Source organism: Podarcis erhardii (genome assembly GCF_964252035.2).
Source record: "Podarcis erhardii genome assembly, chromosome: 8".
NCBI lineage: Eukaryota > Metazoa > Chordata > Lepidosauria > Squamata > Lacertidae > Podarcis > Podarcis erhardii.
The window spans coordinates 15,904,906-15,922,454 of record NC_138499.1 but is presented as its reverse complement, the minus strand read 5'-3'; the positions used below and the strand labels follow the sequence as shown (position 1 = coordinate 15,922,454).

The 17,549-nt window shown below is 42.7% G+C and overlaps 1 protein-coding gene and 1 long non-coding RNA gene across 5 annotated transcripts in view; both read left to right on the top strand.

Annotated features, from left to right (window-relative positions):
- Positions 1-17,549, top strand: part of COL14A1 (collagen type XIV alpha 1 chain) — a 135,436-nt gene that overhangs the window by 32,539 nt on the left and 85,348 nt on the right. For all 4 annotated transcript variants that reach the window (XM_081873916.1, XM_081873917.1, XM_081873919.1 and 1 more), the window contains 5 exons: positions 11,741-11,896; positions 12,465-12,584; positions 16,231-16,395; positions 16,963-17,124; positions 17,217-17,368. In XM_081873916.1, coding sequence (XP_081730042.1) covers positions 11,741-11,896; positions 12,465-12,584; positions 16,231-16,395; positions 16,963-17,124; positions 17,217-17,368 — 755 coding nt within the window. The remainder of the gene's footprint in view (positions 1-11,740; positions 11,897-12,464; positions 12,585-16,230; positions 16,396-16,962; positions 17,125-17,216; positions 17,369-17,549) is intronic.
- LOC309349183 lies at positions 2,973-8,995 on the top strand. Its single transcript, XR_014159805.1, has 2 exons — positions 2,973-3,908; positions 8,716-8,995. It is a non-coding gene; the product is annotated as an uncharacterized lncRNA (long non-coding RNA).

The following is a 17,549-nucleotide window of genomic DNA, read 5'->3' as shown; positions in this document are numbered from 1 at the left end:
GCGTCTCTGTTCTTCTGGTTTCTATCCTCAACCTTCCCTGGCCAGGCACTTAGCTTCTCTTCACGCTTGCAGAGTTTTAAGCTCAATGGCTCATTAATCCACTCAAGTCATTTTGCTCTCTTCAAACAAGAGAGCGATTCCTTCGGTCGCTTTCCTGAGCTTCCCTGCGTTGAAAAATCTTTTCTGTGCAAGATGAAAGGGGCAGTGGGTTCTTTCTGCTCTCACCGTTCCTGAGTACACGTGGCATGAAACTCTTAAATGCCTTTGGTGCCTCTCCGAAAAAGCCTTTTGTGTTGCCTTGTGTCTGGTTGTCTTGTCATGGTTCTCCAACTACGTTGCTCCAGTTATTTCGGTGGAACAAGACTTAACTTGGCAGACAGCTGCAGGGGCTCTTTCATTTAGAGCATCACTTTCATTTAGAAGTTGTACAAGTTCCAATTTTTTTAAAAAAGACATATAAATATGGGTTTTTTTTGGGGGGGGGACTTGACTATCAGTGCGAGACTTAGTTATATTCTTTAGGCCAAGGGATAATAATTCTGTTTAAAGGACTTGCCCCTGATACTATGATGCAGGCACAAAATAGACTTCTCTGTATGGAAAAGAAATCAACACATGTCAGTGTATTTATGGCTGTTTCTTTTCCACACGCAAGCTGTGGAAAAAGCAGTGTGATGGAGAACAGCGATGGGGACCCTGTGGTCTTCCAGATGTTGCTCTGCTGTTGTTGGATTTCAACGGTATCTTGAAGGCTTCAGGTTTGCCATCGCTGGAACAGAGACTAGGGACGGGCACACCCAACATTTGCAGTGTGAAAGTATTCTCACATGTTTATTCATATGTCTGGTCCTTTGGTGAGTTGGGGACCTCACCTGCATGTGAAGATAGGCTCTGCCGGATTGAGCGAATGAAACCAATGGTGGATTTAATGGTCAAAAAAGCGGTTTCTGAATGTGCCCTAGAGGGAAGTGAGGGGCAGAAGGGGCTTGCCCAGCTGGGAAGGGAGCCCATCTAGGAAAAGGAAAACTCTGATGCTAAACCTGCTGCTTTGATTGAATTGTGCCTTGAGATCATTTTTGACAGAATAGTAATAATAATATTTTATTATTTATACTCTGCCCATGTGTCTGGGTTTCCCCTTCCACTCTGGGTGGATTACAACATATATAAAACATAGTAAAACATAAAACCAGTAAGTTTCGCCGGTCTTATTCTTACCGGAAGAATAGGAAATCAAGATTAAGTTAATTTGGATATGCAGAAGATATTAAAAATAAATTTGAAGACCCGCAGAAAGAGGGGGAAGGAAGTCAGGTTTTGAAATGTTAAAATGATTGTAAAATTAGTGAAATGTCTAAACTTGAAAAGTATAAATAAAATTTAAAAGTGTGTATATATATGTATGAAACATTAAAAAGTTTTTGATACACAGCTGCCTTCAGATGTCTTCTAAAAGTTATGTAGTTCTTTATCTCCTTGACTTCTGATGGGAGGGCATTCCACAGGGTTGGTGCCACTAGCGAGAAGGCCCTCTGCCTAGTTCTCTGTAACTTCGCTTCCCGCAGTGAGGGAACCGTCAGAAGGCCCTCAGAGGAGGACCTAAGCGATGGGGGTGTAGATGCTCCTTCAGATGGTGAGTTAGAAACATTTGAATAAGTGAATATATAATTATGGAGGTGTAAAAAATACAAAACACATCCCCCCCCCATGAGCCTCCACTGCTTTTAAGGTATTCATAAGTGATCTGGAATCAAAGAGGAAGCCAAATTCGTAGATTGATGACACCCAGTTTTTCAGACTGGGCTTAAAAACAACCACAACTAGACAACAGCCTCATGGATTCCCATGGAGACCTCAACATATGAGGTGGGGTAGATTAACCCTTCCCTCCCAAGCAACAAACACCTTAGCAACCCTTCCCCCACTCCTTTACACAGTTAGTTTTAGAAAGAAGCTCCCATCTATGCCAACATGAGCTTTCCTCCCTGAAGGGGAGGGGAAATATTTTATTGGGATTCTAGCTAGAGAGAGAGTCCCTTTGTGCAGCCATAACAACTTTTCTCTGTGTGTATTGTGCACACACACACACACACACACACACACACACACTTGTAATTGATTAAAGAAATACCAGAGATATAGCTGAATGTAGTGCAGTCAAACCTTAGTTCTTGAACAGTTTGGCTGCCAAACAAATTGGCTCCCGAATGCCAAAAACCTGGAAGTAAGTGTTCCGATTTTGAATGTTTTTCGGAAGCCGAATGTCCGACACAGCTTCTGCTTGAGTGAAGTCCTGCAGTCAATCGCAAGCCACGCCTTGATTTTTGAACGGTTTCAGGAGTCAAATGGATTTCCAGAACGGATTAAGTTCGAGAACCAAGGTACCACTGTCCATTAAGCCTAACAGGTCGTTTGGACTGTTGCATTCCTAAACTGCATGTAAGCTTCCAGGAAGGAGCCAGAGGACCACTTTTAGAAGCAGTACAGTGGTACCTCATGTTATGTACTTAATCTGTTCTGGATGTCCGTTCGTAAGAGGAAACCGCTGGTAACATGAGGTGCGCTTTCGCTAATGGTGCCTCCCTCTGCTGCCGCGGTGCTGGAGCGCGACTTCCGCTCGCATCCCGGGGCAAAGGTCGCAACAAGGGGCATCTACTTCCAGGTTAGCAGAGCAGGTAACCCTCAGCATTTGTAAGGGGGACAGTACGTAACACGAGGTACTACTGTATGTTGATTTTTTTTAGTCTGAGGTAAACAGCGTTTCTGTGCACTGCTCTGGCACGCCAGAAGCGGCTTAGTCATGCTGGCCACATGACCCAGAAGCTGTACGCCGGCTCCCTTGGCCAGGAAAGCGAGATGAGTGCTGCAACCCCAGAGTCGGCCAAGACTTAATGCTAAGGTACTCATTGAAAGGATAGCAACTCCTCCCCTTAAAACATTAAACTATAGTGAAACCTTTTCACCTGATTGGCAAGGGTATAAGTGCCCTCAGAAAGATTGCAGAATGACAGAGCCGCAAAAGACAATCTTGCTTACTTGTTGGGGTTTCCATTTAAACTAAAAGGAATTTAAGTTATCCCTCAGGTTTAATCTAAGCATGTGCGCACAAACATATGCAATCAGGTAACATATGCCCTAATCCCAGAGGAAAGTAAATGCTCTGATAATACTGAGAACAAAATGGGCAACCCTTTCTTGATCGTTAGAATAGCATATATTAGTATGAGAAGATTTTTATCAAGCTGTGTGTTATTTGGTACACTTCTGTAGTATACAGAAAATAAACCACTAACTTTGCATTGTTGTATCCTTGAGCCATTATCTCTGTATATGTACACTTTTTGAACTCTCGACTCATTCTATGTCACAAATATGTCCCAATATGTAGCTTGCAATGTGTGTTTTTTCTGGGTGCACAGAGTCCCCCTGGCCAAATTGTATAAGTAAAGAAAAGAAAACACAAGATATATTTTAAGACATCCTTCACATAGACTAAACATCTAATTTAAGTTGCCAGCTTTTAGTGGAAGGCTGGACTTGATATGTCCATTCACCCTTGCGTTTAAAGCACATGATAATACTTGTCTCCAAAGAATGTTGTCAGGCTTAATTAATTTGTTGTTTGCATGTCGCGAAGTGCCCATAACTACTTCAACTGTCAGATGGACTGAGAGAAAATGTGTGTGTGAAAAGTAACAGTACAGTATCAGCACGAGTGAAGCAGGTTAATGCACTATTAGTATCTCTCTGTCTCATAGACGAGTGAATATATTATTATAAGTTTACATTACTAGTATAGCATTATAAAGTGTGAATTTTTTTCAGGCAGAAATATCTGCCGTAGTTTTGCCACCACCTGCCTGCCCTCTGGGTGCTGAACTTTGGAGGAGGAGGGAAGTACAGCTAAGGTCAGTGCTGTCAACAGTTCTATGCCTGGGGCAGGCTCAGAATATCCTCCTGGAATCAGAGCCACGAAAATCACACTTGGTGTGTGTGTGTGTGTGTGTGTGTGGCCGCAAAGGGTTAAAAGTATAAAATAGGAGTTATCCTTGTACGGACCCCTGTGAGAGTCATTAGTAAAAACTGGAGGGAGAGAAGAATGTGGACCTCGAGGAAGACTTCTGGTAAAATTCCAAGGGCTCATGGCATTCAATCTGCTTCTGCTCAGAAATGCTTTTTTTTTTAAATAAAAAAAAAAGGTTTGCTGGTGGCTGCTGTCTAATCAGCAGCTGCAGCTCAGAATTGCATGCCTCTGATTTCCCCCCCATCTTTTCCCAGCCAACATTATTCAACCCTGGAAACTACATTAGCAAGCAGAATGTGCTGTGCTGTGTTAGGATGCAGGCACAAACGCAGTGAGCATGTGCTAGTCTGTGCCGCTCTACATTGCTGCTGCCTCCGTCAAAAAACCAAACCAGGTGTGATGTGGATATTCTGCAACTGTTTTTGTTTTTTGTTTCTGTTTTTTTTTGCAAAACTGAAACTTTTTTTTTTTGTTGCAGTGATAAAAAATGGGGGAGGCAGGAAGTGACTGTGGTTCTTTTTTAAATGTTTTTTATTGGTTTTACATATAATCACATTAAAAGGTAAAGGTACAACTGACTGTTAGGTCTAGGTCCAGTTGTGGACAACTGTGGGGTTGCACGCTCATCTCGCTCTGTAGGTCGAGGGAGCCGGCATTTGTCCACAGACAGCTTCCAGGTCATGTGGCCAGCATGACTAAGCCACTTCTGGCGAACCAGAGCAGCACACAGAAACATAACACCATATCCTCTTATTTTATCTCTTTGGTTCAACTGAGCCTAGCGACTTCCCTCCCTCCCGTCTGATGGTTTACAAAATTAAATTTTACATCTTTGCATTTCACTTCGTTTCCCATCCTTGTTATATCGTTACCTAAAATATTATATTATTCAACCTGAATAGGTAGCAGTTTCATCTTACAGATCTTCTGCTAACCCTGCTAGTGCTGTTAATTGCTTACAGTTGTCTTTCAAATGTAATATAAATTTGTTCCAGAAATGACTCTGGTTCAGGACTGCAGGACACGAGGAAAGGGGAATTAATCCCCTGCCCTATCATTTTCCCACTGAAAAGCACCCACCTCTAAGGCTGCTATTTGCTTTCGTTGGTAAAACTGTGATTATGCCCCACTGGAGGAAAGGAACATATTTATTATTTCAGTGGGTTGGACTAGATGGCCCTTGGAGTCCCCTCCAATGTTACAGTTCTACAATTCTACAACCCCTGTCCATTTTGTACCATTTTTCTGTGCACCTCAGGGCAGATTTCCTATCACACCTCACATAGAAGTGTTGACTGGGGGCTGATAAGACTTGAAGTCAAATACTTAGGGAATACCTGGATTAAGGTGATTAATCTTATTTCAATTCTGATCAAGTTGATTTTTTTTGAACTGATTCCTTTTGCAGTCCTAATGTTAGAAACAAACAAAACTCCCTATTGGATCTTTAAATCAATTCAGGATTGTCAGTTGTTGTTCGAGGGCTGTGAAAAGTTAGTGTTGGCAACTTTCCGTAAGCTTACAGTCTAAACATTTAGTTAAACATTCACAGCCGTTTATAAGAAAACTGGGAAAGAGAAGCATTAATTAAAAACAACATCGCACAAGCTGCACCGCTTGCAAGAGGCAGATGTGGCTTTTGTTCCGAAGAGGCTTTTGCTTTAGATTATTGCCAAAAGAGACATCTCACATATTCACTTGAAATACAGCCCACAAAACAATGAGCTCAGATTGGTGCAGCGGGAATTTATCATGGCTCGGGGTGATTTATGGTAAAGTGCAATTAAAAGCACAAGATACAAGTAACCTAGTACGAGGGATGAACAAATCTGGCAATTTCAGGGGTTTTCTGCTTCCCATTTTTTCTAGTCTTCAGTTCAGTTTGCTGCAGTTCTGCATCAGTTTGCATGAAAGAAAATCATTGCAAAAAATAGCATTTTAGTTCACATTTCTCCTAAAATGGCCTCCCTCATTCCACTTGCCTGCTTCAGCTTCTGCCTCTGTTTCTTGACTGCTCTCTGCCACGGACTATCCCTGCTCACCAAGCTCTGTTACCTCTTCATCTTCCGACACCTCCTCTTCTCCCTCTGACCACTCATCATTCTCCCACCACCACTCTGAGCCTTCTTCCCTTGGTGGTTCCCCAGCTGGTCCCTCCCATGATTCCTCTACGTCCAACCAGTCCATGATGACATCTTCTGATGTAGGCCAGTCATTTCTAGCTTCCTTCCTCTTCTAGTCTTGACTGAGCCCCCTCATGGAAAAGCAGTGGCACAGCCCAGGAGCATGCAGAGGGAAATAACCCGTCCAGAAGAAGAGCTTTCCTGGATCAGACTAAATATTTGCCTAGCCGCATATGCTTTTTCCAACCAGCTTGCTTCTGAGAACCCCACATGGAAGCAATAGCCCTTGCGCACAGTGCCCTGAATTCAGACTAAACTTGGCTCAGTCTGGAGGCTCTGTTTAGCTGTCATGCTTCAACGTTATTTTCATTTTGCAGCCAGGTGAAAATGCACCTCTTTGTCCAAGATTTTGAGGTGAGGCGAAATGCATTGAAGTTGTGTTGCGCTGTGTCCTTCTTCTCCCAAGTGAATTTCATTGGCTTTTACGCTGACAGTTCAAGCACCTACCCTCCTGCCCTGCCCTTCTGTGTTATAAATAGATGGCCTCCTGTCACCAACTTGAAAAGAAGAAGAAATATGAAGGGCTTTGAAGACCCAAGTTTGAGTTGGAATCCAGCCTAAGAAAAGTAGTTGGACGTAGAAGCTCCACAGCCTCAGAAAAATCTTCAGTGGATTAATGGCCTCTTTGCTACTCTGATTGTTAACAACCGTGCATCAGTTCAGTCTAAATATATTTTTGATTTCATTTTACAAAAAAATATTTGGGATTCTTTTCATCTATCTTTAGGCGAAGCATTACCCATAAATTTCAAAGAGGGGGAAGCAACACTTTGCTCTGGACTGTATAACTCCTTTTTGGAAATTGTGTTGATAGCTATTCAGCGCTTAGTACTGAATAACAGCCAATTGCACCAATCAATGAATGATTAGTAAAACCAGACCATAAATCTTACAGTGGAACCTTCTCTTATCTACATGCCAACAAAGAGAAAACAATTATTGCCCTGCTCATCTTTCTCTAGAAATCACATATTTAGCAAGACGCTATCTTTGTGGTTGGTCATACCCTGACCAGCATTTAAAGTATTTATTAACACACACCACAGTGCAGATGGGCATAGTATGAAGACATCATCCAGTAGAGCAGGGATGGGAATGCCTGGGGTCCTCCAGATGTTGTGGGACTCCGAGTCCCATCAACCACAGCCAGCATGGTCTATGGTCATCATGGTATTGTGGCAAAGATTATGGGAGCTATAGTTGCAACAACATCTGGAGGTTCCTTACCCTTGCATTAGAGTGTCAGATGTAAATGTTTGGGACCAGTGACCAAAGTAGCTGTGTTATCTGCATTGCTGTTTTTCTAGGAAGAGAGGTGCCGAAACTCACCGTGAACACCTCCCTTGTTCTCTTATACTGGCAATGGTGGCCACCTGAAAGGTGCTGGAACTGAGTTCCAATGGGTTCTGGCTGGGAAAAAAAAAGCCCTGGTTATCTGTAGGAGTGTCATGGACTGGTTGGGCACAGAGGAATGGTGGGAGGAACCAGCTGGGTTTCCCCCAAGGGAAGAAGGCTCAGAGCTCTGGGATTGGTGGTGGGACGACAATGAGTGGTCAGAGGGAGAAGACTGGGAGAAGGAGGTGTCGGAAGCTGAAGAGGTAACAGGCCTTAGTGAGCGGGGAGAGTCTGTGGCAGAGAGAAGTTCAGAACCAGAGGCAGAAGCTGAAGCAGGGGAGAGAGGAGGCCAAGAGGCAGAGATGGATCAGGATGGTGAAGAGTCAGGGGTGTCTGCCCCTCCTGCTGCAACAAGCCCCCCTCCCCTTTGTCTCCCAGTACCAGAAGAGGCATGAAAAGGGCAGAGGAGACGTTAGCTTTGTGCAGGTGCAATCTCTGATTGCTTGGGGAAAACCCTGGAGAGGAGGGGACTTAGACAACTGCTGGGAAGCAGTAACCTTCAGTCTCAGCAACTGCAAGACCTAATGGAGATGAGTTGCTTTGCTCATTAGGCCTGACACTCCTGTGCAGATCCTGTTTTTGCTAATAAAGAGTTAATTTGAACTTACTCAGTGTGATTTACTGCTGGCTCGCTCCTGTCAAGGAGGTTGCAGGTGCAATCCCTGCTATCTCTTATTAGAAAGGTTTCCAGGTAGGAATGCAATAACAGGGGACTAGTGCACCCAAGCAGTCACTTGTGTCAAGAGCTCCAGGTAGAACATGCTGTAAATAGCATGCCATGAGGTCATGTGTGCAGTATTGATACCAACCTCTTTGTGGGTCAGCTTGTGTTATTCATTTGACACATTTCAACTGAGTAGCTCCATGTGCCAGAATTTTGTTTGTGCAAACCACCAGTTTGTGATTGCTGTGCTACCACTTTACTGTTTGATAATGAATTTTTAAAAAAGATTTTACATGGCTTAAATGGGATTGACTTTAAAATGTCAGAAAGTGCATTTTTTGAGGTGTTTAAACAAATAAAAACAAATGCTTCTGATGAAGATCTTTTCTCTGTTGTTTCGTATATAAATCTGCAGTTTTTAATATCTCACTATTGTCATTCCATTTTAGGATCTCTCAACACCTGACGATAAGTTCAAGTGAAGTGCTAGGAGAAAATCAAATATATAAACTTAGTGGGTGTGCGGAAGTAGCAAAAGTTTTATGAATAGAAGCTTTGAGCAAGTTCATTGCAACTGCGAAGAATTATAGACGTTCCAGACTTCTGTGGAAGCGCAATATGATATGGAACAAAGTCACTAATGCTTGGGTGTTAATATAAATCTTGTGGGATTTAATAATGGCTTGCTTTGTTCTGATAATTTTGAAATAAAATATTGTGAGGAACGCAGTTGTAAATTTTCTCGGCTGCTGTCATTTTGCAAAATTATTTATATAACCAAGCTGAATTTATTTCTTCTGCATAATTGTAATAGCTTCACACACCACGCCAGTTGTAACTATCTTAAGAAGCAGATAATTTTGAGCTAAGAATGAGTGGACTCCAAAGTTAGCCTACTTTAAAAATGTGTAATGGGGACATGAGGCATCTAATGCTTCGATCCACAGCACTCTTAAAACTGAGTAATTAGATCTAAACCATTTTGCTCCTAATTACTTGAGGTGGAATACATAGGTGGAAGCAAGTATTTTAGCTCAACCTGGTCCCATTTCTTACTGATGGGGTAATTCAATTTGATTAAAGTACAATTTGTTGCATTTGATTTGGGGGCAATCCTATGGCAAGGTCCACTGGGATGCGCAGTTTAGGATACAGTGAGTTGCCAGCTTAAGTGGTTGAGTCTTAAACTCAGCCTGCATTACCTGTTCTAACCTGGAGATTTAATTCCCAGAGTGTAGCTAACAGGTTTCTGTGGGAGACGCCATGACTGTTTTAATGGCATAACACTGCTCTAAATGTATTGTGTAGAATATCCGTGTTTGGGTTCCCAGCTGTTGTTGGAACACAATTCCCATCATCCCTGACCGCTGGCCCTGCTGGCTAGGGATGATGGGAGTTGTAGCCCAACAACAGCTGGAGACCCAAGTTTGAGAAACAGATGGTGCCATAGTTAGGCCTATGCATCTGAGCTGAAAACAACCTGTTCTCTAGCTTGGTCCCCATATCCCATGTAAAACCATCATTTGGGTAGCAGGACCAGAGAGATCCTGCACTGAAACAAGCATGTCAATTCCGTGTGGAGCTCAGCATGAAAAATTCACTATTTGGGGGTAAACCAGCTTTATAAACCCAAATAGCCCACCTGCCTTTATATTAAGAATTGCATCAGTGCACCAGGTTGCTGACTGGTTTTTCAGTGGTTTTGTTGAGAACATTTTTCAGTGCCTATGTTACAGATACAGCAATAAAAATAATGGAAGAAAATATACACATTTTTAAAAGCTGCTTAGGGCGTAAACCTTGTTCATCAGCTCCACTCCACTCTGATCCCTACTGAAATTAATATATTTGGAATGGCGTCATGAACCGTCCTATGAGTTCCACTTGAGTCTTACAGTCACACTTCTGGTATTGATTAATTCTTCCCTTTTCTTCCATCGCAGCATGCGTCCGCTAAAATTGTGAAAATGAGATCATGTTTGCTTTTCTTGCATCAGATTATCCCTGTTGTATACCCTAACCGCAATTGCACACTTGCAAGCTGGTCCAGTTATTGTGCTTTATTTAACCTATTGCGTGCTGTAAGTGTCTATAACAAAATCATCTTCACTGCAACACGTTTGTGTATTTGCATTAGTTTTTATGTGCTTGCATTGTTCTTGTTGTTTTTTTTGCAAATATGTACAAATCAAAACTTACAAACTTGAAAAAGAGAAAAGAAATTAAGAAAGGTTACAAAAAAAGAAGAAAAGAAAAGAAAAAAGAAAAACGGAAACATAAATAAGTATCATACACTGATACAGTTAAATCTTAATAAAGAAAAAAGAAAATCATAAATAAAGCGAGATTAAGTCATTCATTGTTAAACTAATACTTTACAGATAAAACACATGCTTTTAACAATTACCTCTTCTGCGTCATCCATTGTTACCTATCATTGTTACTTAAAAAAAATAATCAGATAAATTGTGATAAAGACTGGTGGCTATTGCCTGCATTTTCAAAGCCCTTCTGCACATCAGATTGCTTTTACTGGTTTCGAAATAATGCCAGCAATATTAATGCTGTGTTGACAGTGCTGCATTTTGGAGATAGGGTGTTAATAGTTTTTATTAAGTGTCCTAGGGCTGCATATGTATTGACCTTTCAACTGCTGTTGCTGACTCTCTGCTCTTATATTGCATTTGACCAACTGTGCATGTATTTTATTCTGATTTTACTTCTGTTGCTTTCTTCACAGGCACCTGGCAGGTGTCCCTCTCGTCTGCTGTTCCTTTCAAATCCATCCACTCACCTTTATTTGTTAAAAGTCTTTGCATTCTCAGCTAACTTGAGACTCAATATTATAAATTGGGATTTCAAGGTCATTGGGTCAAACAGAAAAGCAATTCCTTTGTCACCTGCAGGAGACTTGCCCATTAATATAACAAGGCCATTAACCTAGACTAACAAGAAGGCTGTTCCTGTGAAAATGCAGCTGCTAACCTTACAATGAATTGTTGTTGCTTTCTCCCCAACAAGTTCTTGACAAGGCAGAGAATTTCTGCAAGCCTTCCTTGGAGTCAATAACTCTGTTATGTGTTTACAGAAGTATTATATATTTGCTTTCGTAGATTTTCACGGGTACAGTATTATATTAAAGTATTATATATATATATATATATATATATATATTATATATATATTATATATATATATATAAATTATATATATATATATATATATATATATATATATATATATATATATATATTTATATATATATATAAATTTTATATATATATATATAAATTATATATATATTTATATATATAATATATTTATATTTATATATATATAATATATATATTTATATTAAAGTATTATATATATATTTATTTTTTTAAAAAGGAGGAGAAAGAGGAGGGAAAAAAACCTTCTGTTGGGAAATTTTCATGGAGTAAGCTCTTTTGCTTGCTGTTTTGTAATTGACAGAAAACCAATTTAAATGCAAAACTCCAGCCATCGCAGACATAGTGATCTTGGTGGATGGTTCCTGGAGTATCGGCAGATTCAACTTCCGGCTTGTGCGTCTTTTCCTGGAGAACCTTGTTGCTGCCTTCAATGTGGGATCTGAAAAAACAAGAATAGGTAATATTTCAAAATGTAGTTTGTGTGTAGGGGGACGATGACTCAGCCCATTGTGACTTGAGTTGCTATTTCTTTGTAACTGCAGTTTGTCTGTATTTTTGTTATTTGCATGTAATTAGCAAAAATATGGTGGCCTTCAAACTGACACTGAAATAATGGGTGCGAACGTTATACACGCAGGTCCCACTATCGGAATGCTCCATTATACGAAATTTCAGTTATCCGAACGCAGACAATTGTGCCCAAACCTGCTATACGAATGAAGCCTTGCCATATACAAACCCTCTCCAAATGCATATGGTTAAGAGCGGTAGTCTTGTAATCTGGTGAACTGGGTTCGCTTCCCCGCTCCTCCACATGCAGCTGCTGGGTGACCTTGGGCTAGTCACACTTCTCTGAAGTCTCTCAGCCTCACTCACCTCACAGAGTGTTTGTTGCCGGGGAGGAAGGGAAAGGAGAATATTAGCCGCTTTGAGACTCCTTCAGGTAGTGATAAAGTGGGATATCAAATCCAAACTCTTCTTCCAAACTCTTCTTATGGGATGATGTGCACTCCTTTCTTCCCCAGGCCTTGCACAGTACAGCGGCGACCCACGCATAGAATGGCATCTGAATGCCTATAGCACAAAAGAGGCTGTCTTGGATGCGGTACGCAACCTACCCTATAAGGGTGGGAACACCTTAACAGGTACAAGTATGGTTTTATGCACTTCAGTAATGTGCAGAGCTCCCCAATTATCCTTTTGATCTGTTATCCTATTCATTCTTTTGCACGGAGAGTAAAAATGCGCCTGTGTTATTGCTGTAGTTTGGTTATAAGGTTAGTGAAAGGCGGGGGGGGGGAGGGTTGTCGGCAGTATGTGCAGGAATTCATGCGCCGAACTCTAAATCATTTTACATGGTGTCATTAGGTTTAAAATAATAATAATAAAGACTACACTACATTGAAGGAGACAGGGAAGGAAAACATCAACCCAGCTATTCAAGCTGATGCAAATTGGTTATATTATTTAAATTTTGAAGGGTGCATCTTACAAAATGTTGTTCCCCGCTTAATTTACTGCATTGATGTGTTATTAATTTTAGCCAGCAGCATTGTGCTGGGAGCTGTACAGAACATGTTGGTTAAAAGGCCCCTTTCCTGTAGGGCTTGCATACTACACAGTGGCCTGTGTTCACCTAAAAGGAAGAGGTTGGAAGCATCTGCTTTCTTGTTTAAACTAACCACAGTTCATCATTGCATCCAAACCACTGTGGTTAGTTTAAATGATGGCTTAAACCAGGAACAGGCAGCTTGTGACCTCAGTGGCGTAGCGTGGGTTGTCAGCACCTGGGGCAAGGCAAGTAATTTGCGCCCCCTAACCCGTGGATTTTAGCAGGGGGCAGAGAGCTGCGAGTGCGAGCGCCCCCCCAGATGTTGCGCCTGGTGCGGCCGGCCCCCCCTCACCCCCACTCTACGCCACTGTGTGACCCTCAGCTTAAAGTTCAACAGCCGTCTTTCGACGAGACAATTGGTTCTAACCTCTGACATTCCCTGCAGCCCACTGAACTGGGAGCAAGCAAAGGAAAACAGGGTTAGCACCACCTGTCGGAATTTTCGCTACGACCGAGCTGGAAAAGCTCATCCTCCAGTCGAGTCCTCCGACGGTGATTAACGACCTGAGCCTTTGATGAGGCTCCAGGCACGTTCCCTCATTAAGCAGAGTATCAAAGCAGCAGCGAAAGAGACGAGAAATGTGAGCTACATGCTAGGTTTTATTTCTAACTACGCAGACAGAAAAGAAACATCCTCTCTCTGTGAAAGCAGAGAGCAACTGAAACAAAGGAACGGGAAACCAGTAAACACCACATGCGTCTCCTGTATTCCATGAGACTTCCAACAGCCTGGAATGTCTGGAATGCAAAACAGAGTCTTGTGACTCCAAGCACTGCACAGTGGCAACACACAGAAACCAACATTACCCACTTTGGGCTCTTTCTCACAAACCACCAACGTGCAGTCCTTGATAGGTTACATTCAAGGGAAGGCAACCCTCAAGAGAAAATGTTGCACGCCAACATGAGGGGTTCAAACAAACCACAGTTCCCTGCTCAAAACTTACAAACTGTGGTTAGTTTAAACAAGGTTCCATTTCCCCACTCTAAGTGCCAGAGGAAGAGATGAGAATATTGAGCTTGAGATTCTTGCATAGTCCAAACCACGGTGTAGCTGCTAAACTTTAGCATTTGGTCCAGACTAATGCTGCAGGAGATTTGGAGCACCAGGTTGCATCCCAGATTGGTTTGGTTTGGCTCAGGCTGACTGCAGCCCATCTAAAAGGATACTGAATAATACCTGTTAGCTTTAGAATCTTAGTAAGCTGAAAGAGGAGGCTTAAAGGATTTCCCTTGAGTAACTGCAATCCGTGATTCAGCCCTGAACAAGATCCAGTCTTTCCCATGAGTAATGATTATTCACAATACCAGGCTTAAGAGTCTCAGACCTTCAATTAGTCATGTTGAATCCCAGCTTCACACTCCCACTGACATAACATACCACAGGCTCCCCCTCCCCCTAGTGTGCAGCATTTGGATACATATTCCTCTAATTATCCCATTCCCAAATCCTTGATTTAATTAAATTTTTCACTCTTCAACATGCCAGTTGTCTTTGGGAAGGTTGCTGGGGAGTTAGTAGTGAAGCATGTGCTTTGCATGCTAATCAGTCTCTGTATTGGATCTGAAATTGTTTTAATACAATTCAGTTTGTTTTAATTGTGTTATATATGGATGCGGGTGGCGCTGTGGGTTAAATCACAGGGCCTAGGACTTGCCAATCAGAAGGTCGGTGGTTCGAAACCCCGCGACAGGGTGAGCTCCCCTTGCTCGGTCCCTGCTCCTGCCCACCTAGCAGTTCGAAAGCACGTCAAAGCACAAGTAGATAAATAGGTACCACTCTGGCGGGAAGGTAAACGGCGTTTCCATGCGCTGCTGTGGTTCGCCAGAAGCGGCTTAGTCATGCTGGCCACATGACCTGGAAGCTGTACGCCGGCTCCCTCGGCCAATAAAGCGAGATGAGCGCCGCAACCCCAGAGTCGGCCACGACTGGACCTAATGGTCAGGGGTCCCTTTACCTTTTACTATGCCATTGTGTGAACTGTTTTTTTATGCTGTGTGTGTGAGGGAGAGGGGGAGTGGATGAGAGAGATTGCTTACTGATGTGTCATAGGAAACAATTCATAAATGAAATCAATAAATCAATAATAATAAGGATGTATGCATATGGTCCCAGGTTTAATCCCCAGCATCTCAAAGTGAGACTTGGAAAGCTCCTGCCTGAAATTCTGAGTCACTGCTGGTCAGTGCAGAAGACAATATTGAACTAGATGGAACAATGACCATCTGCTTCACTTGCCTTTAACAGCATAAAAATATATATCTGTGCCCAGCTATTCCCCCAAGCATCATCTTCTTCTTTGGCAATCACTTGTAGCCGAGTTAGATTGTCTTCCATGAACACGGTTTTAACAGTGAGTCTGTAAGTGACTGTGGAGGCCAATTCTGGATCCACACGTCCTTCCACAGTGGGGACATAGGTTTCTGGGCGAGAGTTGATCACGGTGAGGGTTTGCCAAGCGTGCCTTCCTCTTGGCACGGTTCTCCCTTTCGTCCTGAGTTCGAGTGTCTTCAAAGCCCATGACACCTTTGGTAAAGGCTGTTCTCCAGTTGGAGCACTCACGGGCCAGTGTTTCCCAGTTGTTAGTGTTTATACTGCATGTTTTTAGATTTGTCCTGAGAGTGTCTTTGAACCTCTTTTGTTGACCACAGGCATTACGCTTTCCATTTTTAACTCAGAATAGAGTAGTTGCTTTTTACTCGGAATAGAGTAGTAGCTTTTGAAGACATTAATCAGGCATCCGCACAACATTGTGCCGATGCCTCCAAGCATAACCTACCACACACCCCTTATCCTTATAACTGTGAGGTAAGTTACACTGAGAGGTAGCTGCTGGTCATTCTGGCTGAGTAGGAAGTTGTACTTGGGCCTTTGCATTGGAAGTGTTCAATGTTTTTTCTTTCAACAATCCAATAATTGGCTGTGGCTGATAGGAACTGAAGTCCTATAACATCTTTCCACCCCTGCCTTAGAGGGAGAGTACCATCTTTTCCAGCATCTCATTTAAACACGGTGACAATTCCAGCTATCTATTAACCATTAGCTCCCACTGAGGAAACATGAGCCAGCTATTCTGGACTATTTGCTATCAATCCATGTTACAATCAGCCAGAAGCTTTTAACTCTCTATATATGGTCAATTTGAGTAAGGCTTTCCTCTCTCTTCCTCTTCACACAGGGCTTGCCTTAACTTTTATTTTGGAAAACAACTTTAAGCCAGAAGCAGGTGCAAGACCCGGGGTCCCCAAAATCGGTATATTGATCACTGATGGCAAATCCCAAGATGATGTCATTCCGCCTGCCAAGAACCTGAAAGACGCTGGCATTGAATTGTTTGCTATTGGTGTGTATTCTTGTCTTACTGATTAGCTTTGGAAAGTGTTTTCTCTCATTGGAACAGGCTAAAGACCCATCTAAGGGACACGGGTGGTGCTGTGGGTTAAACCACAGAGCCTAGGACTTGCCGATCAGAAGGTCGAATCCCTGCGACGGGGTGAGCTCCCGTTGCTCGGTCCCTGCTCCTGCCAACCTAGCAGTTGGAAAGCACGTCCAAGTGCAAGTAGATAAATAGGTACCACTCTGGTGGGAAGGTAAACGGCGTTTCCGTGCGCTGCTCTGGTTCACCAGAAACGGCTTAGTCATGCTGGCCACATGACCCGGAAGCTGTACGCCGGCTCCCTCGGCCAATAAAGCGAGATGAGCACCGCAACCCCAGAGTCGGTCACGACTGGACCTAATGGTCAGGGGTCCCTTTACCCTTTACCTTTAAAGACCCATCTAGTTCAGCATTCCACTCTCTCAGTGGCCAACCAGATATGGGAATTTGGGGTGATGGCTGGGAATCCCGAGTGCGAATGTGAATTGAGGCTGAATTGAGGCTTGCAACTTGTGGTGTTTCTTCCAATGCTAGGTGTAAAGAATGCCGACGAAAATGAACTGAAGGAAATCGCCTCTGAACCAGACAGCACTCACGTCTACAACGTTGCTGACTTCAGCTTCATGAACTCCATTGTGGAAGGTCTTACCAAGACCGTGTGCTCAAGAGTTGAAGAACAGGAAAAGGAAATCAAAGGTAAATGAGGAAACTTACGACAGAGCGCAACGAGTAGCCGGTATTCCATTTCACACGGTTAAAATGATTGTTTTTAATTGCCTAAAACTTAGGAACTTTGGTAGCCACTCTGGGGGCTCCTACAGATTTGGTCACATCCGAGGTGACAGCCAGAGGGTTCCGTGTGAGTTGGACTCATGCGCCAGGCAAAGTGGAGAAATACAGAGTTGTCTACTACCCCACAAGAGGAGGACAGCCAGAGGAGGTAATGATATAATGAGTGCTCATGCACTTAATCATCTCAATGTGTTCAATAGAAAGAGAGGGAGATGGAATTCACCACCTTAAAAAATCCTAAGAATAGCCTTGATGGAGTTGGCCAAGACATCCTTCCATGTAATTAAATATCCTGTGGCCACTCAAGGTGTCTTCAGGAAGCCTACAAG